Genomic DNA, 27,021 nt, shown 5'->3' with positions numbered 1-27,021 from the left:
TTAAATTGATTTTCACGTGTTTTTTTTTGTTTTTTTTTGCTGCAAACGTCATACATGTAGCTATGATACAGGACAAATGGTTCGGCGTATTTTAATATTCATAGCGGGAATAATAGATAATAATAATAATAGGTAATAGAATATTCTGATATTAAGCTCGACTGTAGACAGGTATTTTGCAAACACTGTAAACACACACACACACTAATATATGTTAGAGAAGCAGATAATGGCAGTAAAGTCAATTATTTTAATAATTTGAAGAGACAATATATGATTACGCTCTATATACATAAATAAACAAAATACTGACTAATGAACACATATTTCTATATAAAACAATAGATAGAAGTTATATATCAGAGAAAAGGAATATATATATAAATCATAGATGGAGTATCAACATCATTCATATATATATATATAGGCTATAATAGATAAAAGTTATATATCAGAGAAAATCATACTACATATATAAATCATGTATGGAGTATCAATATAATCACTATGTCAGAAAACATAATATATATAAATCATATGTGGAGTATTAATATAATCAATATATCAGAGAAAATTATATATATATATATATATATATATATATATATAGTTTTATATATGTGTGTGTGTTTACAGTGTTTGCAAAGTACCTGTCTACAGTCGAGCTTAATATCAGAATATTCTATTACCTATTATTATTATTATCTATTATTCCCGCTATGAATATTAAAATACGCCGAACCATTTGTCCTGTATCATAGCTACATGTATGACGTTTGCAGCAAAAACAATAAAAATAAAAAACGCGTGAAAATCAGTTTAATATTCAGAGTTAAGATGGATTAAATGCGCTGTCAAACAGCACTGAGTGGAGCAGGTGATCGGACCAAGATGGCGGCCGTATTTCTCGCTGCGCAGCACCCCGAGCGGCGTCTAGTCTTTATAATGTCTATGATCAGACCCCGGAAGTAGTGATGGCGAGATGAAGTTTCATGGATCATTGAGGCTTTCTATGCAGTTGGTTCACTCATATGTTAAAGCTTCATGGTGCTTAATTTGCTCTACTGCGCCATCAAGTGGACAAATAAAAGTAAAACAGGCAGAGTGCCTATAATGACACACTGGCTTTGCTATGTGAAGCTTTGAATTGTGCTTAAATGATGATGCCAATCAACAAATAATATACTTAATATAGTGTGTGTTTTTCCTGATAGGGACAGATTTGAGCGATGTAGCTTGACGGCTTGATTGGGGTCAGGTGGTTTTCTATAAAGTGCTTAGATACTTTTAATTGTAATAAGGGCTATATAAATAAATTTAAATGTGCTTCTGCTACTTGTTGTTTTGTGTGTTTGTGGTACCAGTGAAAAAACAAAAGTAGGAACAGCAATTTATTTATTTATTTATTTTTTAAATATAACATTTTCCACAGTGCTGGGATTCAAGCAGTTTCTTTTTTTGGACAGTATTTCTCTAGTTCCTTGGAACACAACAGACACTTCACCTTTTAAAATACCGGAAAAAAAGAAATCAGAACAAGCGATGTGCAGTGTTGTCACAGTTCCTCATATTACTTTTCACTTATGTGCCTACTTTATTAGGATAAAACAGGCCAAAGTGTTCACAGAAAGGAGAGAATCTTCTCTTTGTGGTTGATTCTATGGAAAAAAAAGAGTTTCAAGCCGATTGCAAGCAAAGATACAGCAGGCAAAAATCCACAAAATGTGAACGGGGAATCCATTGAGTTTCACTGCCCCTAATATTTTGAATCACTCGTCAAACCTGAAAAGCAGTTCCTGAAGGATTTTTTTTTTTTTTTTTTTTTTTTTTTTTGCAGTTCCTGAAGGACTCACGCTGCTCGTAGGGCTTCGAACGTCATCATTTTGGCTCCTCCCCTAAATGAAGCAAGCCTCGATACGCGCTTCGTGGAAACGCCCCCTCCAAAACTCGACACACGCTTCGAAGCCTCGGCACATCTCGTAACATCGCTACCCGGAAGTCCCCCTCTTTCTTCCGGGCTGATGCAGCTGCTCTGCGGTCAGTTCGCTCTCCTCTCCCGGCTTTCTCCGCCAGTCTCCGGCTGCTCTGCCGTTGTTCGGCACTGCTCTGCGGTCAGTCTGCTCTCTTTACGGGGCTTTTTCCGCCCCGGATGGAGCCTTTCGCGGGAAAAATCAAGCATTGGCGCCCCCAGCAAGCATCAGAAACTTCGGTAAGAAGGAAAAGTTTAGATTTTTTATCGATTGATGAGCTGTTTATCAGTTTGTGCTTTCTGCAGCCGTTATTACACTGTGTGGTAGCTGCTAGCGGCGGCTAACTGCTGCTGTATTGGATGTAATGGATGAGTTAGCGTCAGTACCAGACATAATACATTGAATGAACCAAACACGTTTTAGACCCACAGCGGCTCGTTTACAGCAGCTATAAGTTCTCTGAAGCTGTTGTCATAACGTCCAAAGCCTCTTTTAACGATACAGGTAAAAGATATTCAAGTCACTGAACGATTAAAACACTTTTAAACAGAATTTGTGGAGGTTTTGCACAGGTGTATAACGGTTTGTTTTGTTTAATACACGACAGCAGCCTGGGAAATCATTGTAGTTAAAACTTTTTTTTTAGTTTAGTGAAATATTTTTTTATGTTGTGGCTAGAACAGTTTTAAGGTGGGAGAAATATCTTTAATTTTAAGGGCAATTAATTAAACCATCTGTAACCCGGATTGGCTACTGGACCATCAGCTAGCTTGTTTCTTGCTCGCTGGCTAATATTAGCATGTTGAGACTTTAATGTAATGCTCTGAAGTTTATTTTACATATAAATTTGTGTTTATGTTGTGACACAGATGGTATTTATTGACATAATTTAGTATTTAAAAGTTCCATATTGTCCTTTTTTTTCAAAGTTTGAGCTAGACAAGTAGTGATTTCTTTCTTTTTTTTTTTTTTGAGAAATTGAATAAAAATCTTACAGGCTTTTATAGCTAGGAGGCTAACTAGTTGTTTGGGGGCATTTTTACAGCTTTTATTTTACACCTGAAAATTTTTAAGACATACAAAATACAATAAAATGTCATTATAAATCAGTGGAAAGTTTATAAGATTATTTTGCAGTATTAAATTACAGATATGTTGTGACACATACAGTGTTTATTGCTCTATATTAGTGCTTTTGCTAATGCTATAGCTATTAGCATAAACTTTAAATGCCTTTTCTGTTTTAATTTAAAGTATCTATATTGTTCTCATTTTCCCAAAGGTGAAAAAGGACCCAAAGGTTTAGGTGGACGGAGTGCTGATTTAAAAAAAAAAAAAAAAATTCTGTTGAAACTTAATAAAAATTTTTACTAGCTTGTGAAGCTAGGAGGCTAGCTAGATGGTGGAAGATCTTGAGGAATGTCAGTAATGGCAGCTTTTATTTGACATCTTGAAGTTTTTAAGACGCACAAAATACAATAAAACAGATTTAACCACAGGGGACCTTTTTAAGGTTGTAAAAAATGTAATGAAGCTTAGAACCTGACCACTTTTGTATGTCTCGTCTTATTTGACAATTAATAAATATTCTTTTCACCATCATCTATAATGAGCGGGTGGAACTAATCAACTAAAATTATTCTGAAGTTAAAATAGTTGAATAACAGGTAAAATAATTTGACTTGTGGACACAGTGAACTACTGGACAGGTAAAAGGTGATTAACCACGTAAAGGTCTGACCTCATGTTTTCTCTCTGTTCTGCACGTGCTCAGTCGAGTCATGCCGTCCAACGTGGAGATCAAAGCTAAAGTTAGCGACCCGACGCAGTTCGCCAAGAAGGCCGCCGAGCTCAGCCAATCGGAGGGCACAATCATCCGGCAGCATGACACCTTCTTCAACTGCAGCCAAGGACGACTGAAGCTACGAGACTTTATGGTACAGAAAGAGACCAACGGAAGATTTAAATACAAGATGGTTTTTATCAGTTGACTTTATAGTTCAGTAAAGAGATTAAACCTTCAGAGTTTTGGTGTCAGAACCTTTTGTTTTTGAATCAGAACCAGTTCTACCATGAAGACCAAAAGCAGTTTTTGAAAGAAATGTTCAGAAAAGAAATGTTGTTCAGCATCTTGGAGAATTTTCTACATTTAGATCTGGTTTTTGGCCTTGAGCTGGTGTCAGACTGGTTTTACATGAGTTTTAGTCTAGTTTCAGACTTGGTTTGGTTTTTTAGACTGGTGTTTTTTTATTTGGGTTTAGACTCAATTTCAGATTTGGCCTCAGACTTGGTTTTGCACTCATTTTGACAGATTTTGGACTCAGTTTTAGACTTAATTTTGGACTTGTTCTAGACAGAATTTTGGTAGATTTTTATTTGTTGTTTGACTGATTTCTGGTGAGTTATAAATTAGTTTGAACACAGGTTGTGGACTCAATGCAAGACTTAATTTCATACTGGCTTAGACTCAGAATTGGCTTTGTCTTGGACGGGTTTTTGATAAGTTTTGGATGTTATTTTGGACTGGTGTCTGGCAGGTTTTTTTATTTTATTTGGTTTAGGGCACTATTATAGATTTTTTCAGACTTGATTTTGGGCTCATTTTGGCTGGATTTAGGAGTGTTTTGGACAGATTTTGAACTTAATTTGAGACTTTTTACACAGGCGTTGGTTTGGTTTCAGTGCTGGTTTTGGACGGGTTTTCTGCAGATTTTGGACTGTTTTTGGCCGTGGTTTTGGTCAGTTTTTTAACTGGTTTGTGCCTGGTTTTGGACTTGTTTGTTTACTCTTGAACCATTTTTTTTAAACCTGTTTTGTAACGGATTTTGAAGAATCTTTTCGAACTTCCGTCAGTGTGTAGGTATGAAGGTTTTAAACTCAGGAGGTGAATAGAGTCTGAACTGTGTCTCCACCTGGTGGTCGATGGGAGAAAAACACAACAACTGGTCTGAAATGAAAAAGTGTGGAGGCAGCAAGTAAACGTCAACAATATTTAATAAAATTCTGCATAATTAACAATTTAGAGACAAAAAATGCAACATATGTCTATTTTTTTAACATGAAAAGACCTGAAAAATCAAATTATTTGAGAAATAAAACAAACAAATGAGCATTTTGTTCTGCGGTATAAAACTGACTTGTTTGTTTGTTTGTTTGTTTGTTAGAACGGGTCCGGCCAGCTGATCTTCTACGAGCGTCCCGACACCGACGGACCCAAACTGTCTCGTTACTCCATCAGCCCGACCAGCGACCCATCCAGCCTCCAGGTCAGACTCTGGTGTCATAAAGATTCTAATAATAATAATTAATAATCAGTGATCAATAGTCAGTAATCACCGTGTGTCCAGACCGTCCTGTCTGACGCTCTCGGGGTCCGAGGGGAGGTGGTGAAGGAGCGACGGCTGTTTCTGATTGGTCAGACCAGAGTTCACCTGGACAAGGTGGAAGGACTCGGACACTATATGGAGCTGGAGGTCAGAATGACACACAATAGCCCACAGTAATGCACAAAAATATACAAAATACACACAGTAATACACAGTAATACAGAATAATATGCAAAATGTACACAATAACAGTCAATATTACACAATAATACACAATAACACTCAATAATACACACAGTAATACAGAATAATACACAAAATAATACACAAAATGCACACAGACAGTCAGTAATACACAATAACAGTCAATAATACACAATAACACACAATAATACACAAAATACACTCAATAATACACAATAATACACACAGTAATACAGAATGATACACAAAATGCGCACAATAACAGTCAATAATACACAAAATACACACAATAGCACACAGTAATACACAATAATACACAGTAATACACAGTAATGCACACACACACACACACACACACACACAGAGTGCTAAATCTGATTATTGATTATCAGGAAAGTTAGCATCAGTTTCTATCTTAGTTTCAGCTCAATAAATGTGAAGGTTTTCTGTTTTAATGTTATTTTTAGGGCCGAGCGTGTTCCGCATTTAATCATGCCTTTATCAGTTCTCTTATTTGTGGCACACCGGTAACACTGGGGAACGCTCCAGCTCACTAGTTGGCGCTAAGGAACCTTTTCTTTTAAGTCTTCCGGCTTGGATAAAAGCCTGGTTGTAGTAGATTGTGCATCAAACAGTTTTCTGATCATCTCAATGTAAAACATGCTGCTGTTAGCATTCGAGCTAACGCTAGCTACGACATTCCTGCTAACAGCTAACGGTGTAGCCATCCCATAATAAACCACTTTAGAAGACACTGAAAGCGCTTTAGTGTACAAAAAGTCTTAAAATGTTGAACATAATCACTATGAATGTAGCAGACAGATGAAAAAAGCAAAAAAATAGAAACGAAGCAAACATGTTTAAGTTCACGTATACGAATATTCAATCTCAACCAAAATTTATTTGAACTGAAAAACTTTGATTATTGTGTCAAATATTGCTGTTACAAAATGCAGGTAATTAATTACAAAGTATCTAATTAATTAGATTAATGTTTAACTTGTTTAATCATATATATATATATATTTTATTTTATTTAATTTTTTTGACACATTAAGGTTAAATTCCAACCCATTTTTGACAAAGTTTGAGTATTTTGTGTAGTTTTGGAAAACTTTTTCTCACCTGAGGCAACTTCTGAGTAATTTTTGACCATTTTTATTCATTTATTCACGTTATTTGTGTCATTTTGGACGTTTTTTTGGTCAGATTGTGGTTTTTAACCGACGCTTTTAAATATTTTGTCTTCTGGTGAACACTTTGTGAACTCATTACAAGTTTTGTTGAGTTCAGTTTATGATCGTGTGCTCTGATTAATCTGCAGCTCTTCTGCTCACTGGATGATGTTTCGTTGTTTTTCTTCTCCCAGGACGGCGGTAAACTTTACAACTTGGAGGTTTTAGAGAAAGAAAATGAGACTTTTGAGGTTTAATTGTCTCCTGTGTGAGAAAAACGCGAAGTTCCGTCTCGTAAATATTCAGATTTGGTCCCGTACAGATCAGAAGTGTGCTCTGCTCTGGAGCTTTCAGTGGAACTTCCTGATCTCCAGCAGCAGATGGAGGATTTATTTCATCGTCTGTTTGGAGAGAACGAAGTGAGATTCTCCCATCGGAGCTCAACGAGGAGTAAACTCACATTTTATCATCCATCACCGTGATTTAATAGAATTCAGAACAACAGAAGTGGATTTATTTATTAATTAAAAAGACGAGAACTGCAGAAATTAGTTTATCAATTAGAGGTTTTTAATAATTGAATTCATGTCAAACACTTTAAAGTTTATTATTGTCTGTTTAATCGCATAAATTCACCAGTTTTTGGGAGTTTTAGTAAAAAAAAAAACAGATTGAGGGACTCCAGGGTGTCGTATTTTATGAAAGTCTTATAGAAGAATAATGATTATTTTCAGAGATGAATGATTGTAGATGAATGAAATGTAAACATTTAAATAATTTTGAAAGTGCTTTTAAACATTTAAGATCATTTCTGACTAATTTTTGACGTTTTTTGTTTCATTTTGGATAAAATTTAGAGATATTATTGAAAAAAAATTGGTTTGTGGACAAATTTTGAGTAGTAATGGATAATTTCAGTTATTTTCGAGTTGTTTTGGACAATTGTAAGCCTTTTTTGAATGTTTTATTTAAACATTTAAGACAAATTTTGACTCATTTTGGACATTTGTGTAACGTTAGACAATTTTAAAACACTTTTATACATTTTTTTGTTTCATTTTGGGTGAAATTTTGAGGAGTTTTGGACAAATTGTGACTTGTGTGCAAATTTTGAGTAATATTTGACAGTTATCAAGTCATTTTGGACAGTTTTTAAGTAATTTTAAGTATTTCTTTAAAGCATTGAAGACCAATTCTGAATCATTCAGGACATTTTGAGTTAAAGTTTTTAGCAATATTGGACAATCAAGTCATTTTGTGTCTTTTTGGATGAATTTTGAACATTTTGGACACATTTTGAGTAAATTTAGATTTTTTTTTGAGCATTTAAGACCAGTTATGACTCATTTAGGACATTTTGAGTGACGTTTTGGACACTTTTTGTTTCATTCTGGACGAAATTTTGAGATATTTTGACCAAATTACGAGTAATTTTAGAAAACTTTTTAAGTAATTTTGAATGTTTTTGAAATATTTAAGGCAAATTCTGACTCGTTTAGGACATTTTGGGTAACATTGGACAATTACCAGGTCATCTTTTACAGTTTTGAGGCGCGGTGGACACATTTTTGAGTCGCTTTGGGTGAATTTTAAACGTTTTGGACACATTTTGGTCGGAGTCATTTTGAGTTATTTGAATGAAATTTAGATTTTTTGACAAATTACAACTGCATGGGAGACAAATTTTGAGTAATGTTGGATAATTTATGTATTTTCAATTAGTTTTGAGATGTTTTGGAAAATCTTTAGTTTGTTTTTCTTTTAAACATTTAAGACAAATTCTGGACAATTTTTAAGCTTTTTTTTGTTTCATTTTGGATGAAATTTTGAGATATTTTGGACAAATAGTGACTCATCCTGGACATAGTTTGAGTAATTTTGGAAATTTATAAAATAGTTTTGTGTCATTGTGGGGGAATTTTTTTAACATTTTGTACAAAATTTGAAACATTTTAGAAAACTGAGTCATTTTGAATGTTTGTTTCCAAACATTTAAGACAAATTATGACATTTTAGGACACAGCAGCAGATTATTAATGTTTTCTGTGTCATTCTGGATGAAATTTTGGACAAAAACCGACTCATTGTGGACAGAGTTTGAGTTAAACGTCTTTAACCGTTGTTCTTCTTGTTTTTTTTCCCTCAGAATTTATGTTTGTCGGTTTGTTTCCAGCCAAAGTGTCTCTGAGCTCATAAATCTGATGAACAGAATGAGGATTTAATGGTCTTCTTCTGCTTTAAAGAGCACTAGTAGATCATTAATTTATTTAACAGCGGTTCTTGGCAGCAGCAGCTGGAAGCGACCGATCAGCTGGTCCAGGTGTTGAACTGCTCTCTGATTGGTTTGTTTGTTCAGGTGGTGATGAAGCCGGAGCAGACGGTGGAGGACGGACAGCAGGTCGCTTTAATCTTTTTATCCGTTTACCTCAGAAACACCAGAAATCATCCAGTCTGGTCCCGTTTACCTCGTTTATGTCTGAAATGTGGCGTCTGAAGAGGAGACGGGGCTCACAGATGTCTGTTAGAACAACATCTGGATAGTTTTGTCTCATTTTGAGTAATTTTAGACAATTTTAAAGACATTTTGTGTCATTCTGGATGATTTTTTGTGTCATTCTGGACTAATTATGACTCATTTTGGACATATTTTGAGTTATTTTTCTGTCTTTTATGACATTTTTTAAGTCATTTTGGAAAACTTGTCAGTAATATTGGACAAGTTTTGAGTCATTTATAAATGTTTGTGTCATTTTGAATGATTTCTGATATTTTGGGAAAGTTGTGTCTTGTTTTGGACACATTTTGAGTAATTTTTGACTAAGTTATGAGTCCTTTATGACATTTTATGTGTCATTTTGATGTTTTTTTAAATTCGTTTTGGACAGACGTTATGACTAACGTCGGACATTTTTCATTTCACATTTGGCCAAACTGGAGTCTTTTTGGGCAGGTTTGAAGTCATTTTGGATGATTTTTGGCCAAATTTCAACTCATTTTGAGTCCTTTTGGTAAGTTTCTGAGTATTTTTGGACATTTTTGAGATGTTTTGGATGATTTTTGGCCAAATTTCTGAGCATTTTAAGTAAAGTTTGACAGTTTGACAACATTCCATTTTTGTGTCATTCTGATGTTTTTTTTAATCTTTTAGTGAATATGAATTTCTGTACTTTACCGTACAGTTAATGGTGCTTTAATGTTTTTTTATTTCATGATCTTCTTCAGGTGGCTGAGGGTTTGATGCAGCAGCTCGGAGTTTCTGAACAAAGTCTGGTGACCGGAGCTTACATGGATCTGCTGCTGAAGGGACAGAAGGAGGCATAAAACCAACAGTAATCAGATTACAGTAGTCAGATTACATTCAGTATGCTCAGTAGAACTCAGAAAACAAACACACCGACTCATAAGTCATTAAAGTAGCAGAACACGGAAAACATGTATTAGTGAGAGTAATCTAGTAGTTACACTGTAATCAGATTACATTCAGTCAGCTCAGTAGAACACATAAATCTGTGTGTATCAGTGAAGCTCGTCTGGTAGTTCCACAGTAATCAGATTACAGTAATCAGAGTCTAAAGGTGCGTGTCCACTGATTTCCCCGCATTCCACCACATATGAACATCTCACGGCCGGTGGGGGGGTCACATGACCGAGCTATCAGCTGACAGATGAGTCTGATAAAACAGCAGCTTTCCCTTTTATTTCTAAACACTAATGTTACCATGCGTGCTCAGATCCAGCTGTTAGAAGCTTCTCCTCCATGGTGAACTGTGTTCAGCACCTTCTTTAAGCTCCTTTCCTGCCTCTGAATGGACAAACGCATCGACTCAGGGCTGCTCTGCTCCTGGATTTCACACCGGACCGGCTGCAAACTTTGTCTAATATTACAAAAACACTTCAGAGAAACGTATTTGTAAAGCATTTTGAGGCGAGAAATAAGCTGCAGCAGTTGAATCTGTCCTGGTTTTATTTAGACGTCTGAGGACAGTTTGAGGATGCTGGAATCTCTGCAGGCCGGAGTCCAGTCTGCTTTATGCAAATGAGCTGCAGGAAAACACACCGGATCTCAGCTGGAAACACCCTGCATGTGGCATTCTGGTCCGGTTGTGGTGCGTTTCCTTCTGTGTGTTTACCCCGAGAGGTCTGCAGCTCCTTTGCATAAAGTAGACTGGATTCTGCTTAGATTCCCCGCATCCTGAAACTGTCCTCAAACGTCTAAACTAAAACCAGGACAGATTCAGCTGCTGCAGATTATTTCTAACCCCAAATGGTTTCAGTGTTTTAGAAGTAAAAGGGAAAGTTTGTGGCCGTCAGGCTGAAAGCTCGGTCATGTGAGCACATGGTGAGCTGCTGTGGTCTGTTAGTGACCGCCCACCGGCCGTACGATGTTCAGATGAGAGGAAATAACATCTAGTGGACACACGCCTGAACAGTTTGTCTGAAATGTTTCTTTAATGTGATGAAAGTTTTGATGTTTTTCTAAATAAATGAATTCAAAAAGTTCCTGGTTTCTGTTTGGATTCAAATGAAAAAATGTTTGTCAAAGTCTGAAATCCTTTAAGAAGAAAAACATCCTGATAGTTTTCATTCACTGGTGCGCCAGGTTTCTGTTCTTATTCAAGGATGACATTTAACACATTCTGGACAAATTATGACTCATTTTGGACACGTTTTTAGTCATTTCTGTCATTTTTCAGTCATTTTATAGAATTTGTCAGTAATATTGGACAACTTTTGAGTCATTTTGGACATTTTTGTGTAGCTTTGGATGATTTTTACATCATTTTGAACAAATTATAACTCATTTGGAACAAAGTTTCAATGTTTAAGGATATTTTTGTGTAATTTTTTAAATAGGTCTGAGTAATGGTCCATTTTCGAGTCCTAAGTTGACATTTTTTGAAAATTTTTCGGACAAGTTTTGAATTGTTTTGGACGATTTTTTGTCGTTTTGGACAAATTCCGGCTCATTCTGTGCACATTTTGTGTAATATTGGTCAAGTTTTTGTGTTTTGGACAGTTTTTGAGTCATTTTTAAACACGTCATTTTGAAAGACTCTTTCCAATACTGTTTGCCAATTTTCAATCATTTGACACCTTTGAGGTATTTTGGACTAACTGACTGATTTTGAACAATGCTGAGTGGCTTCGGATAGTTTGTGTAATTTTGGACAAATTATAAATAATTTGAGTCCTTTATGACAAGTTTCAAGTCATTTTAGATGTTTTTGTGTCATTTTGAACAGATTCTAAGTAATATTGGACTTTTTAAAAAGTCATTTTGGACAAATGGACTCATTTTGAACAGAGTTTTAGAAATTAAGGATATTTTTGGGTCATTTTGAATCCTTGTTGACATTAAGGTGATTTTTGGACAAACAGAGCAGTATTGGACAACTTTCTGCTTATTGAAGATATTTTTTGTCATTTTGGATAATTTTTTAGACATTTTGGACACATTTTGAGTAATATTGGTAAGTTTTTGAGTCAAACTCCCTGAATTTTCATCACAAGACCGTCGGTCGCAGTCGATTCGTTAGCAGCTTCACGAGTTCACTGAGTAACGCAGAATTATTTTATTTTTTACAGAACGTCTTTAGAGCAAACGGTTTATATTTAGCGAATTTTTAAAACAACACAAAATTTTGATGAAATATTTAAAGTTCAGGTTTGGCTAATTTTCCCAGTGGAGCCACGCCTCACTGACGATGAGTTCAAGGGCTGTCGGAAAGTTGGAAATCTGACATTTCTTTCTCTTTTTACTGCTTCTAACCCTGATAAAGTGTCTAGTTTTATCTATTTTTACCTTAAAGACAACATTTATTTCCTACCGTCTGGTGTTTTTTCTGGTTTAAAGAGAAAATGAAAGCAGCTTCTGGATTAATAATATATTTTACAAGTCTGGGGAAATAACGGCGCTGCATTTGGGAAACACCTGAACGCACCGTTAACAGGTTTCCTAATCTCCTGTCGACGTATGGTTGCCATGGAAACTAGACACCGGGTTGGCGCGGAGCCTGAAATTAAAATGTAAATCCCAAAACGCAGATCAAATCCACCTCAAACTTTTATTATTTTCTATCCGTCGGCGCTGAAAAAGGAGAAATCCCAGCGAGAGGCGAGGAACAGTGGAATTAAACAGGTTTTAATCTGCTGTAAATTACGTCTCCGGAGGGAAACTCTGCTGAGGAGTTTTCTGGTGAAGGTCTTGATCTGGTTCTGATGGTTTTTACAGAGTTTTAGAGGAGAGGTTTGTCCGTCCAGCAGAGGGCGCTGCAGCTCTAACGCTCCAGACCTTCAGGGTAAAAGCTTTCCTTACTTTCTCTTTGGTTTCACACTGTTTTCTTGCATGTTTTATGTGCATGTTTTAGAGGACAAATGTGTTGTTGTGTGCTTTGTGTTGATTTAGTTCTTTGTGTTTTGTTTTGTTTACAAAAAATTGTGTTTTGGTGGTAGTTTTGTGTCTATATTTAGGTGTTTTGTGTCTCTTCGTGGTCATTTTGTGTCCCTTTATGGTAACTTTGTGTCTCTTCGTGGTCATTTTGTGTCTCATTATGGTAACTTTGTGTCTGTGATCATTTTGCATCTCTTTCTATCATTTTGTGTCTCTTTGTGGTCATTTTCTGTCTCTCTGTGGTCATTCTCTGTCTCTTTGTGGTCATTTTGTGTCTCTTTGTCGTCATTTTGCATCTATCTCTATTGTTTTGTGTCTCTCTGTGACCATTTTCTGTCTCTTTGTGGTCCGTTTCTGTCTCTTTGTGGTCATTTTACGTCTTCCTGTGGTCATATCGTAGGTCTTTATGTTTATTTTGTCTCTTTGTGGTTGTTTTTTGTGTCTGTGCTAATTTTTTGTGTTTTATTCGGTTGTTGTGTGTCTCTTTGTGGTTGTTTTGAGACTCTTTGTAGCTGAGTTGTGTTTCTTTGTGATCATTTTGTCATTGTTTCTTGTGGCTCCTTGTGTTTGTTGTGTGTCTGTGATTTTTGACAGTTTTTGGTCATTTTATGTCTCCTTGTGGCAATTGTGCGTCTCCTGTTTGTCTTGTGCGTCTTTTTGGTGGTTTTGTGTCTCTTAGGGGACGTTTTTTGGGTGTTTTGGGTCTTCATGATCATTTCGCGTCTCTTTGTGGTCTCTTTGTGTTTCTTTGCATTTATTTTTTGTCTCTTTTTGGTAGTTTTGTGTTTTGTTTTTTTTTTACTTTGCTGCGTTGCTTTACAACAAAAAAATACAGCAGTGTTTTCAAACCGAGCCAAAGGGTGAATAATCCGTCTAAATCCACCGGCTCTTGTTTCTTTTACTCTTTAGACTTTCCCAGTTTCACACACACCTTCAGACTCTTTTCTTTCTTGTTTGACAGAAGTCGGCGGTTGACGATGTTCAGATCTTGTTGCGACGGATCGGGAATCGGCGCGTCGTCTGTCGGGCCAGAATTTATCGCTAACTCGACTCGGTGGCCGTCTTATTTGGCAAAAACATGCTGCAGGCTGAACCCAGCATAAGCTGCAGAGGATTCTCAGCTCCCTCAGCCACCATATGTGGCTGCATCACCGACCAGTTGTCTCATTGAAAACCTCCGAGCTCCATCTGTTCTCACTGTTCCCATTCAAAAAACACAAACCGACTTTACTTCTACTGTCATTTCTCCTCCGGCTGCAGATCCATAGAGAAGGGACGCTGCAGATTACAGGTTTATCTGCCGCCGATCCGATGCGTCATCCATCAAGTGTGATCGCTGTCTGAGTAACTGTTTGTTTTACGGATGCAGTGACAGTTCAAACAAATACGGCAGACTGAACCGCTCAAACCGCAGGAATAGGAATGAAAAATGGTCTGTGGCCGTCGTGATAGCGGCTACAGCGCGCGTTTTCAGAAACAGATAAGGATTAGTTGATATTTTGACGAGAAACGATGACATGAAAAGGTTGTTTATGTCATTACATTAAAGCTTGGCAGGTCAGTACCAACAAATAAAATGTTCTCCTTTTAAGTTCTCCTTACTGGTCCTGTTTCGGTCCTAATGGCATGAGTTTAACTGAACCTTTCAAACTGCAGAAACAGCTGAAAAATAGTTTGTAGTGATCGTGACAGCAACACAACACTGAGCTCCTGAGAGAGAAAATACGAATTCGGTGATATTTGTCATCTTGACGTAAATCGGTGAAATGAAAAGGTTGCTTATGTCATCAAATTAAAGCTTGGCTTCAGTAGATAAAACCTTTTCCATTTAAGTTCTTGTTGCTGGTGTTGTTTTCATCCTGGTAGCATCAGTTTAAAATGTTTTATCTACCAGAAAAGACCCAAAGCTGGTAGTCTTTCCTGTTGGACAACCATTGGGACAAATCTTCACACTTTCTCCAGGTCAATTCTTGGGCGAATCCTCCCAAAAATGCTAAATCGGTTACATCCGAAGATTGGAAACAATTCTACCAAAACCCGTAAAGCTCAGTAACATATCAGATACCAGATTAACCCTCTGAAGCTGCCTGGATTGGTTCCAAAGTTGTCGAATGTCAACTGGCGCCGGATGTCCTGGGCGAATGGTTTCCCCTTTGTTCGTCATGGAATCCCATCCTCATATACACCTCCCTTTATCTCACCACCTGCTGTATTTGGCATAGATAGCCATCTTAATGGCATGAGTTTGACCCAAGGATGATGATCTTTTCTATTGCACCACAATCGGGACAAATTTGTTTACTTTAGGTAAACTCCTGGTGGAATCCTCCCGGAATTTGCTACTTCGGTTGTATCAGAAGATCAAAAAATCTTCTACCAACACCTCTACAGCTAAGGAACATCACTTACTACATTTATACTGTGAAGTTGCCCAGATGTTAACTTTCGATTGGTGCCAGACGTCCTGGGCGAATGGTTTCACCGAGGTTCATCATAGAATCCCTTCTACAAATTCACCTTTCTTTATTTCACCCACTACTGTATTGGGTGAATGGACCGGAAATTCTGTAGAGACTTTAGTTTGGAAGGCGATATCTTCTGCTGTCTGCAGTTAGCTTCAGAGTTTTTGCATTCATTTTTGCAGCGGGCAGCACCAAGTGTTTGAGGTATTTTCAGCAGCAATCCCTTTTTTGTGGGGTTTCATATACATTTTTGTAGGTGCAATCCATTGTTGTTGTGGTTTTCTAAGTCCAGTCACGCATAGTTGCCTGAAGTGGTTAATTGTGCAAAGTAAGACACCTAAGTAGTTCTGGTTTCCTATGCATTCTTGCTAGGGTAAACCCTTGTTTTTAAGGTTTCTTATGCATCTTTGTTTGGCCAACCTCTTATGTCTTTTGCTTTTCTGTGCATTTTTGTAGGGGCACCCCTTTTTTGGGGGTTTCATGTACATTTTTGTCATGGCAACCCATTATTGTTGTGGTTTTCTGTGCATTTTTGCAGGGGCTAGTTACACATCATTGACTGAACTGATTCTGAGACACTTAAAGGGGAACTTCGTTTTTTTTCAACCTGGGGTCTGTTTTCATGTCATTTCATACATGTGAGTGATGGAGAAATGAATTTTCGACATAGCTCCAGTATTTAGCCAGGCAGGCAGCTTAGCAGCTCAGCTAGCAGCTCAGCTAGCGAAAAGTATGGGGCAACTTGCCCCCCCCCCGCGTCAAAGTCCACCCTAACATGCTTTTTGCCCCACACTGACCGGCTCAGATAGTCTCAATGAGTGTCCCACAACATACTAGAGATGAGAAGTGAACGTAAACCTCCACATTACCTGGCGATCACTCTTTGTTGTGTTCTGTATCCAAATCTCAGGACGCTAGAAAGCAAATCTCGTTCCGAAATCGCGCGAAATCGGCTAAGCTGCCTGCCTGGCCAAATACTGGAGCTATGTCGAAAATTCATTTCTCCATCACTCACATGTATGAAATTACATGGAAACAGACCCCAGGTTGAAAGAAACCGAAGTTCACCTTTAAGCTGTACTTGTTTCCTATGTGTTTTTCCAAGGGTAAACCATTGTTTTTGGGGTTTCTTCTGCATCTTTGCAGGGCCAACCCTTTATTTTGGGGGTTTCCTGTACGTTTTTGTAGTGTCAACCCATTGTTGTGGCTGTCTAAGACTGGTTGAGCACAGTAAAACACTTAAGTAGTCCTGGTTTCCTGTGTGTTTTTCCAAGGGTAAACCATTGTTTTGGGGTTTCCTATGCATCTTTGCAGGGCCAAACCCTTAATTTTGGGGGGTTTTCTGTGCATTTTTGTTGTGGCAGCCCATTATTATTGTGGATTCCATGCAATTTTACAGGGACAAGCCATTACTTTGGGATTTTATGGGCATTTTCAGAGGGGCTAGTCACACATAGGTGGCTGAACTAAAAAATTTTTGCTGCCTGAACTGACGCCTAAGCAGTCCTATGCATTTTTGCAGGGCCAACTCCTAGTTTTGGGTGTTTTCCATGAGTTTTTCCAGCAGGTAGCACCATGTCTTCGGGGTTTGTTGTACATTTTTGCAGCTGCTAATCGTTCATAATTGTGCAAAGTAGGACTTCGTATTCGACGCACACGTTTGCTACAACCTTGCGTCCTTTTCTGATTGTTCTCCAGCGATGTGGATGGACGGACCTGACCGGTGAAAGGTTGACACGTTGTAAAACGGGGTCATGTGACTGCTGCAGCCACGTGCGCTCTGATTGGTTAGAGGTAAAAGTAAAATGAGAGCGCATTGAGTGAATGTGTAAACTGCAGCTTCTCCATCATGATGTGTCTTTCATGATGAGGATGATGGAAGCTGAGTCCTGAATCCTCGTTTTTTAATTTATTTTTTTATTATTTTTTGGCGATGGTTGCGTTTCCATGGCGACGGGGCCGCTCCTCCACACCCACGCTGCTTTACCCCTCTCTCTCTCTCTCTCTCTCTCTAGCTCGATCTCTCGCCGAGAGATCGAGCTAGAGAGAGATAGAGAGAGAGAGAGGTGTGTTTTCTAACCCACGCATTGGAGTGGGAGACAACGTGCACGCTCACACGTGCACACACACACACACACACACACACTCTGGCGTCCACTGAGTGTGTGTCATGCTAGCAGTGTGTGGGCTGAACCGACCAGCCTTCCACTCATCTCCCTCCCTCTCTCTCCCTCTTCTTCTTCTCCTTCTTCTTCTTCTCTTTTCGTCTCCAGATACTCTTTTCTCCATCCTCCATCATCTGTTCCTCTTCCTCCTCCTCCTCCTCCTCCTCTTCCTCCTCCTCCTCTCCATCATTTTCTTTTCAGTTTATCATCATGGAGTCGCTGATCTTCTGGGTGAGTCTCTTTTCCTCTGCAGCTCTGTGTGTTCATTAGATGTGTGTGTTGTGATGTGTGTGTGTGTGGGCGTGTGTGTGTTTGTGTGTGGGTGTGTGTGTCGGTCACTTGCTGCCGCTCTGTAACTTTAAAAGTCGTGACTACGTTTTCTTTTTACTTTACCGTTTCATCCTCCGATCGTCTCTTTCTCTTCTGTTTTTTTATTTTTTGGGTTCTCCTCCTTTTCCTTCCTCTTCGTCTCCTCCTCTCTTCCCTTTCGCTTCTCCTCCTTTCATCTCTCTCCCGACTCGTTTTCCTCATTCCCTCTCCTCGTCTTCTACGTCTCTTCCTTTCCTTTCCCTTCATCTCTTCTCCTTTCTTTTTCATTCCTGATGCATTTTCCTTCCCTCCTCCTCCCTTTCCATCTTTCTTTTCATCCTTTCTTTCTCTCATTTCCTAGCGTCCTCCTCCTTTACTTCCTCTTCCTGTCATTTCATATTTTACTTTTTCACTTTCCTATCTTTTCATTATTTCCTTTCCTTATTTCCTTCCCTCTTTTATACACGCTTCCTTATTCCCTTTCCTCATTTCATTTCCTTTCATAATTTTCTTTCCTTACCTTATCTCCTTTTCTTCTTTCTTCCTATTTCATTTCTTTTCCTCATTTCCTTTCCCTATTTCTTTTCTTCATTTCCTTTCCTTATTTCCTTTCCTCTCCTTATTTTATTTCCTTTCCTTATCTCTTTTCCCTATTTCTTTTCCTTTCCTTTCATTATTTCCTTTCCTTCTTTTCTTTTCTTATTTCTTTTCATTTATTCATTTCCTTTCCTTATTTCATTTCCTTGTTTCATTTCCTTCCCTTATTCCCTTTCCTTATTTCCCTTCCTTTCTTTATTTATTTTCTTTCCTTCTTTCATTTTCTTTTCTTATTTCCTTTCCTTTCCTTATTTCCTTTTCTTATTTATTTTTAGTTCCTTAGATCCTTTCCTTATTTCCATTCCTTGTTTCCTTTCCTTTCATTATTTCCTTTCCTTATTCCTTTCCTTTCCTTCTTTCCATCTTTTCCTCCTTCCTTTCCTCTCCTAACTCTTTTCTTTTTATCTTTCATCCTGTTTCCTCCTCCTCCTATTCTTCTCACCTTTTCCTTCCTCTGATCTCTCCATTTATCTCCTTTCATCTTCCCATCTTTGCTTTTCATCTCTCCATTTATCTCCTTTCATCCTCTCTTCATTCGGCTCATTTCCTTTTCATTTCTTCTTTTCCTCTTCCATCTTTCCTTTAACTCTCTTTTCTTTTTATCTTTCATCCTGTTTCCTCCTCCTCCTCTTCTTCTCACCTTTTCCTTCCTCTGATCTCTCCATTTATTCCTCTTCTTCTCCTCCTCCTCCCATTCATCTCTTATTTAATCCTTCGTCTCCTCAGCTGCCCTTTCTTTCTCTCTCCTTCCTTCTCTCTCGTCTTATTTCCGGTTTCCTCCAGCATCACTTCACTGTGTTGTGTTATATATATATATGTGAGTGTGTGTGTGTGTGTTGTGTTGTAAGTGTGTGTTATGTGTGTGTGTTATATAAGCCAGCAGCAGCAGCAGCAGTGTGTAGGCCGTATTCTCAGACCGACTATCTGAAGACATGATCTGCCCCCCTCATCCGAAAAAATAAATAATTAAAAACCAAACACTTTTAACAGGAACAGGAAGTGGAGCTTCTGATTCTTCTTCTGCGGCTCCTGAATGTCGCGCGGTTGTCACGGCAACATGTTACCGAGGCAGCCGCCGATGGCCAGAGGTTAAACTGCTGCGTTAGCGACAGCTAGGCGGCTAAATGCACAGATTGCAGCAGCATTGGTGTTTGTTTTTTTTTTTTTTTATCCACATCAGGATGTCGCAACGTCCACAGGTTTGGTCCTTAATTTAAAATGTTTGATGAGAGGTGATATTTTTATTCCGGAAAGGATGGAATCATCTTTTATCAGAGGCAGTGTTCGCTACATCAGATTTAGTTTTTGGTGGTATCAGCGGTTTCACTTAGCCAGTCATTTTTCCTATGTAGAATGGTCTGACTGCACTTCTGTAGTGTAGAATGGTCTGACCTCACCTGCTTATTTTTCTTTAATTGTATTGTGTAGAACGGTCTGACCTCACCTGCTTATTTTTCTTTAATTGTATTGTGTAGAACGGTCTGACCTCACCTGCTTATTTTTCTTTAATTGTATTGTGTAGAACGGTCTGACCTCACCTCACCTTCGATCTGGAATTCTGTAGCTGAGAATAGTCCAAATGCATCTCACTGTTGTTCTGTTATTCTGTCGTGTAGAATAGTCTGGTTTCACTTCACTTCCATTCTGTAATTTTGTTGGATAAAATGGTGTAACTGCACCTCACTATTTTTCTTTAATTGTGTAGTGTAGAATCGTCTGACTGCACCTCACGATCATTCTTTAATTCTGTAGTTTCAAATAGTCCAAATGCCTCTCATTATTGTTCTTTAATTCTGTAGTTTAGAATGGTCTGACGGTCTGACTTCATTTGACAACTTTGGTGGTAGTTTTGTGTCTCTTTGTGGTCATTTTGAATCTTTTTATGGTTATTTTATGTCTGTTTGTGGTTGTTTTGCATTTTTTAGGTCATTTGGTTCTTTTCACAGTTGTTTCTCGTCTCGTCTTGGTCATTTTGTGAGTCTTTTTTGGTTGTTTTGCATCTCGTTGTGGTTGTTTGCCATTTTGTGGCTGTTTTGCATTGTTTTCTTTGCACTTGACTTGCGTCTCCTCTCGGTCATTTTCTTTCTTTGTGGTCATTTCGCATCTCTTCACAGCCATTTTGTCTCTCTTTATGATAGTTTTGCATCTCTTTGTTGTTATTTTGTGTCTCCTTGTGGTTGTTTTCAAGGCAGCTTACTCAGTAATCCATACACGGGTCCAGATTGCATTAATTGCGTATGGTAATTTTGTTGCTTTAATAAAGAGAGGAAACTCAGCATGTGGTGATGCTCCAGACTTCAGACAGTCACTGAGTGCAAAGGACCTGTTAAAAAATAATCCTAATTAATATTTATTGCTTTGTTTGTCCAGTTATATTGGAAACAAAGCGTCTGTGTTTATGAACGGTGATTCCTGAACAGTCTAAAGCGATATGTTCATTAAACCCCTTGAATTAAATGGAACGTCTCCACTTCAATCACGGCTTTTTTGCTTTATTTTTTTAAACCCATTGTTGAGGCGAAACTATGAAAACAGATTCAGTGTCCAAATTCTATGGACTCAACTGTAAACATGAGGAAGTAATGAGCTTTATTGTTGGTTTTCTTTCATTCTTTGTCCATGAAAAAGGTATTAAGTCGCTCTTCGTTACATTATAAACGTCTTAGAATTCATTTGGTGTTCCAGAACTCTTCCCTCTTCTTATGGATCAGATGGTGGAAAGTTGTAAAGTTTTGTGTTTTTCCGATGTTAGATCTGCAGCGAGGGAATTTAATCAATGCTTTCAATAATCAGTTAAAACTTTTCCCAAACAACAAATCCCCAAATCAGTCAGTTCCAGCTTCTTAAATGTGAGAATTCATTGCCTTTCATGAATATTTTAGGATTTGGACGTGTGTCTCTTTTAGGTTTTTCACAGCTTTCTGACGTTTCATACACTGTAAAAACCAAAAAAAAGCAATCTGACTCATTTTAGACCTTTGTTTTGTCTTGTTTAGGACGAACTTTGAGATATCTTTAACAAGTCTTTGATTTCAAACTAATTTTGAGTCACTTTTGTAAAGGTTCTCATAATTTGTAGTAATTTCGACAAACTCCAAGTTATTCCGTTCAAACGTTGAGTTATTTTGGACAAGTTTCCAGTTTTAGTCATTCTGGACAGTTTTTAAGTAATTTTGGAGGATATTTTGAGATATTTTGAGAAATTATAACTCGTTTCGGACTTTTTTTTCCAATTATTTCGGACTAATTTTGAGACTTTTTGAAATTGTTTTTCATTTCAGACAAATTTTGAGTCACTTTGTAGAACTTGAAGTCATTTCAACAAACTACGAGTTATTCTGGACAAGTTTTGAGTGATTTTTGACAAGCTTTAGGCGATTTTCTGACTGTTTTAGAAGTCATTTTAAAAAACGGATGTTTAGTAATTTACCATGATGAAATCCCTTCAGTACAGAAACAGTTGTGAAGTTACTAAAACACACTTTAAAAAAAAATCAGCTGTCTTTATTTGGTCAGCATGTAAATAAATTATTCAAAGCCAGCAAAATCTGTAAATTAACATTGAATTGTTCAAAAAGATGAGGGTTAAAATGTTGATAAAACAGAGCAGTTGCAGCTCAGACTGTCTGGTTAGTGCTGGGTTAACGGCTTTAAGAGGAGCCTTGGATGACTGAGTTTCCTGCTATAACTGGTTTGAACTGTTGTTTTATGGATGAAGTCGGTTCTTTGTGACTCCCGCTGAATGTCGGATGAATTTGTGACAATCAGACACCCCCCTGCTGCCGACATTTTCGTTATTTTCGCCTGAAACCGGGATCGTTCTTGTGGTTTCGTTGACTGTGAGGAGAAGGAGGAGGCATCTCTTTGTGGTCATTTGGTTCTCTTTGCTGTTGTTTCGCTTCTCTTCTTGGTCATTTTGCGTTTTTTTTAAGGTTGTGTTGCACCTCTTGACATGTTTTGTAGTAATTTTGATTGATTTTATGGTTATTTTACGACTGTTTGTGGTCATTTTCTGTTTCTTTAGTGTTGTTTTGCACCTTATGTGGCCGTTTTTTAGTGGTCGTTTTGGATCTCTTTGGGGTCATTTTGTGTCTTTTTATGGTTATTATATGACGATTTGTGGTTATTTCACATCTTTTTGTGGTTGTTTGCCGTTTTTTGTGATCAGTTTGTGTCTTTTAATAATTATTTTATGACTGTTTTTGGTTGTTTGACATTTTTTGCGGTCATTTGATTCTCTTTACTGTTGTTTCGCTTCTCTTCTTGATCATTTTGTGAGCCTTTATGGTTGTTTTGCATTTTTTTGTGGTCGTTTTGTGTCTTGTTTGTGGATGTTGTGCGTCTCTTTGTGGTCTTCTGACTGGTCTGTTTCTTTAAAGTTGTTTTACACCTCTTTGTGGTTGCATTTTAGTGGTTATTTTACAACTTTTTGTAGTTTCTTTGAATTTTTTGCGATCATTTGGTTCTCTTTGCTATTGTTTTGTGTCTCTTTGCAAAACAAGCAAATTATTCAGCATTTTTGTGTCATTTTGCTTTTCTTTAAGGCTGTTTTGGATCTCTTTGTGGTCGTTTGGGATTTTTGTGGCTGTTTTGTATCTCTTTATAGTTATTTTACAACTGTTTGTGGTTGTTGTGCATTTTTATGGTCATTTTGTGTCTCTTTATGGCTATTTTGCATCTCTCTATGGTAATTTTGTGTATTTTTAGGACTATTTTAAAAGTGTTTGTGGTCGCTTGGCATGTTTTGTGGTCATTTTGCATCTCTTTATGGTTATTTTATGACTGTTTGTGTTCGTTTGGTGTTTCACTCGGCGTGAGGAGAAGGAAACCGAACAGATTCTCTGGTTTTTAGTTTCCCAGTGATGTGCGAAACTTGACAAGAGAAAGTGTGTGTCAGAGAGGCGAGAATACAGAGTGTATTATCAGCTCCTGCCATTGGTTTCCATGGTAATGGCCAGGGGAGCTACGTTTCCAGGACACACATCTTGTTCACACCTAACAATGAAATGCATCTTTGGTGATCCACTGCACAGATTTAAATCCACCTGAAGCTCCGTGTGGATTCAGAGTGCCATTCAACACTGTCGTAATTAATATAAACACTCTCAGCTGCTCACATTATCGTCGAATTACTGCAGAAAAGACGAACGCTTTCACACTCCACCAGTGAGGAAGGTGAACACCAGGCCAGGTGTGACCAAGCCACCAGAGTAGGAACACATTTTTACCCTCTGAACCCACAATCAGGTGTGGAAACCAATTTATCAGCTAGAAACTTTAAAAACTGAAAGAATTTTCAATTTTCCAACAGTTGTGAACCTATCACACGTACCATGCAGCTTTATCGGTTAAAAATGATCCCAAAAATCATAATATTTCATCAAAATCACTTTATTCTACACTACCAGTCAAAGGTTTGGGCACAGCTTCTCATTTATTGGTTTTTCTTTATTTTCTATTTACATTGTAGATTCTCAGTGAAGGCATCAAACCTATGATTGAACACACATGGAATAATTTCACACTGTTTGCTACATAAGGCAAAACATGTTTTATATTTTAGATTCTTCAAAGTAGCCACCCTTTGCTCTGATTACTGCTTTTCACACGCTTGGCATTCTCTGGATGAGCTTCATGAGGTAGAACCTGAAACGGTTCTCCAACAGTCTTGAAGGAGTTCGCAGAGATGCTGAGAACTGGTTGGTCTCTTTTGCCTTCCTTATGCGTTCCATTTCATCCCAAACCATCTGGATTGGGTTCAGTCGCTGCAGGATGCTGTGGTAGCCATGCTGGCTCATGGTTCCTTCAGTTTTGAATAAATCTCCAACAGTGTCACCAGTAAAGCGCTCCCACACCATCACACCTCCTCCTCCATGCTTCACGGTGGGAACCATGCATGTAGAGACCATCCGTTCACCTTTTCTGCTTTGCACAAAGACATAGCAAATGGAATCAAGGATCTCAAATTTGGGCCCTTCAGACCAAAGCCCAGATCTCCACTGGTCTAATGTCCATTCCTGGTGTTTTTGGGTCCCAAATAATCTCTTCTGCTTGTTGCTTGTGTCTGCTACTAGAACTCTTTGTGGCATTTATCTGGGCTCTAATCTGAACTGCTGTTGACTTTCTGAGGCTGGAGACTTGGATGAACTTGGTCTTCCTTTCCTGGGGCGGTCCTCATGGGAGCCAGTTTCGTTTTGGTTTTTGCAACTGTTTTTGGGGATACATTCAAAGTTTTTATCGCTTCCTGGGTGGTTCCTAAATGGTTCCTGGGTAGTTCCTAGATGGTTCCTGGTAGGTTTCTAGGTAGTTCCTAGATGGTTCTTCGTAGGTCCCTGGGTAGTTCCTAGATGGTTCTTCGTAGGTCCCTGGGTAGTTCCTAAATGGTTCCTTGAGGACTCATTCAAAGTTCTTAACATGTCCTTGATAGACTGACCTTCATGTGTTAAAGTAATAATGGACTTCCTCGTAGGTTCCTGGGTAGTTTCTAAATGGTTCCTCGTATGTTCCTGGGTAGTTCCTAGATGGTTCCTTGAAGATTTTTTCAAAATTCTTGAAATTTTCTGGTGTGACTAAGCTTCAGTTCTTAAAGTAACGATGGACTGTCATTACTCTTTACTTAACTCATTGGTTCTTCTCATAATATGGATTCTAACAGTTGTTAAATAGGGCTGTCAGCTGTGGACCAACCTGACTTCTGCACAACACAACTGATGGTCCCAACCCCATTAAGAAGGCAAGAAATTCCACAAATGAACCTTGACAAGGAACACCTGTGACGTGAAAACCATTTCAAGTTCTACCTCATGAAGCTCATCCAGAGAATGCCAAGAGTGTTCAAAGCAGTAATAAAACCAATGAATCTAAACTATTAAACATGTTTTGACTTATTTCACACTTTTTTGTTTACTATATAATTCCATGTGTGTTCATTCATAGTTTTGATCCCTTCAGTGAGAATCCACAGTGTAAATAGTCATGAAAATGAAGAAAAAACATTAAATGGGAAGCTGTGCCCAAACTTTTGACTGGTAGTGTATGTGGTTTTATTTGAAATTTTTTAATAAACTGGATTGACCAACAGTCATGTGACAAAAAATTGAGTTTTCAGGTTGAACTGCAGGCAGAGAGACTGGAGAAGAAAATCAAAGCTACTGGATGAATAAATAAAGTCAGCATGGCTCAGAAACAGTGAACAGAGGAGCAAGTTGTTGGTGATACATTCAGCATGGAGAAACATCTTTCTTCTTGTGTTACATGGAGTAGTTTTGGACAATTTTTTGCACTTGGTCAAATTTTGAGTAATTGTAGACAATTTTTGTAGACATTTCCAACAGATTTTTAGTCATTTTGTTCAAGTTTCAAGTCATTCTGGACATTTTCTGTGTTATTTTAGATGTTTTTTTGAGACATTTCAGGCAACCTTTTAGTAATTTTGGACAGATTACACTCTATTTTTGACAAACTGTAAGTACTGTTTGAGAAGTTTTGTGTAACTTTGGTGAAAAGGAAAGTAAAACCTACTGGTTTAATTGCAAGATCCATTCAGCATAGCGAAACATCTTTCTACAGATATTGAGCAGAGTAGAGGGAAGAAGTTTGTAGAGACTGGTAACATGGAAATAATTTTATATCTACAGTATGTGGAGCCTGCATTTGTCCAGTATTGAGTCTTTTTATGCATTTGGTCAAATTTTATGTCAATTCTACATTTTATTGCCCTTTAAAGGCATTTTCGACCACTTTTTGTGTAAATTTGGTTGATTTTGGACAAAATTTGAGTCATTTTGGACACATCTCTCTCATTTTGGAGAATTTCTAACTGAAATTAACTACATAAACGTTACATTTAGCTGCTGCTTTTCCATAAAGTTACAAAAGGGAACAAACCAGAGTCTCCGTGATGAGACTTTCAACATAATTAGCAAAATGTCGATTTCAGGCAGCTAATTTCTACCATAGGTACCCTGTTAAAATGTTGGATTCCATTTCATTTGTTTCCATAGAGGTGCAGGACTTTAGATTGCAGAGAAAAATGTGGCAGAGACAAAAAATACTCAGAATCTGCTTGGAATTTAGACAAACGGTTCAATATTTACATATTTTTTAGTTAAAAAAAGGTTTTGATCCTTGGAGTTGGTGCCCCATTAGCTCCAGTTGTTGTGGTGTTGGTATCTTCTGATGGTTTAAGAATTTTAGGGGAATTCTAGTTGATTCTGTTCATTCTGCTGTATTTGACATTAATGTGGCTCTTGTGGACGTTTTCGGTTCTGTTGTGGAGATTTGATAAAATGGACTTGGACCACGAGATCCCCGCCGCTTTCTGAAGAAAACGGACTTTTGCATGAATCACTTGAAGCATTTTTGGAGAGTCGAGCGTCTGACCGGATGTTGGGGAGGTGAAAATCCGTCTCCTCCACGTTTA

At 37.8% G+C, this 27,021-nt stretch overlaps 2 protein-coding genes across 6 annotated transcripts in view; both read left to right on the top strand.

Annotated features, from left to right (window-relative positions):
* The first annotated feature begins 1,895 nt into the window (after positions 1-1,895).
* Positions 1,896-11,175, top strand: LOC110964502 (uncharacterized). Its single transcript, XM_022213259.2, has 6 exons — positions 1,896-2,209; positions 3,745-3,907; positions 5,135-5,236; positions 5,318-5,443; positions 9,032-9,073; positions 9,898-11,175. The coding sequence occupies exons 1-6, from the start codon at positions 2,022-2,024 to the stop codon at positions 9,994-9,996; spliced, it is 720 nt and encodes a 239-aa protein (XP_022068951.2). The 5' UTR covers positions 1,896-2,021; the 3' UTR covers positions 9,997-11,175.
* Positions 11,176-17,424: 6,249 nt separating this feature from the next.
* shank3b (SH3 and multiple ankyrin repeat domains 3b) overlaps positions 17,425-27,021 on the top strand; it is an 88,137-nt gene continuing 78,540 nt past the window's right edge. Inside the window, exon 1 of one of the 5 annotated variants that reach the window (XM_051953977.1) lies at positions 17,425-17,924. The gene's annotated coding sequence lies outside the window, so the exon portion shown is untranslated. The remainder of the gene's footprint in view (positions 17,925-27,021) is intronic. The other 4 variants (XM_051954097.1, XM_051953947.1, XM_051953997.1 and 1 more) reach the window with 4 other exon arrangements.

The sequence above is a fragment of the Acanthochromis polyacanthus genome, chromosome 1 (genome assembly GCF_021347895.1).
Source record: "Acanthochromis polyacanthus isolate Apoly-LR-REF ecotype Palm Island chromosome 1, KAUST_Apoly_ChrSc, whole genome shotgun sequence".
Classification (NCBI taxonomy): Eukaryota; Metazoa; Chordata; class Actinopteri; family Pomacentridae; genus Acanthochromis; species Acanthochromis polyacanthus.
This window is presented reverse-complemented; position numbering and strand designations above follow the sequence as displayed.

Excerpts from the sequence above, each read along its gene's own strand:
- LOC110964502 (XM_022213259.2), top strand. The coding sequence starts at position 2,022 with ATGCAGCTGCTCTGCGGTCAGTTCGCTCTCCTCTCCCGGCTTTCTCCG. Across the intron at positions 2,210-3,744 it reads AGCAAGCATCAGAAACTTCG|TCGAGTCATGCCGTCCAACG; the intron begins GTAAGAAGGAAA and ends GCACGTGCTCAG. Across the intron at positions 3,908-5,134 it reads TGAAGCTACGAGACTTTATG|AACGGGTCCGGCCAGCTGAT; the intron begins GTACAGAAAGAG and ends TTTGTTTGTTAG.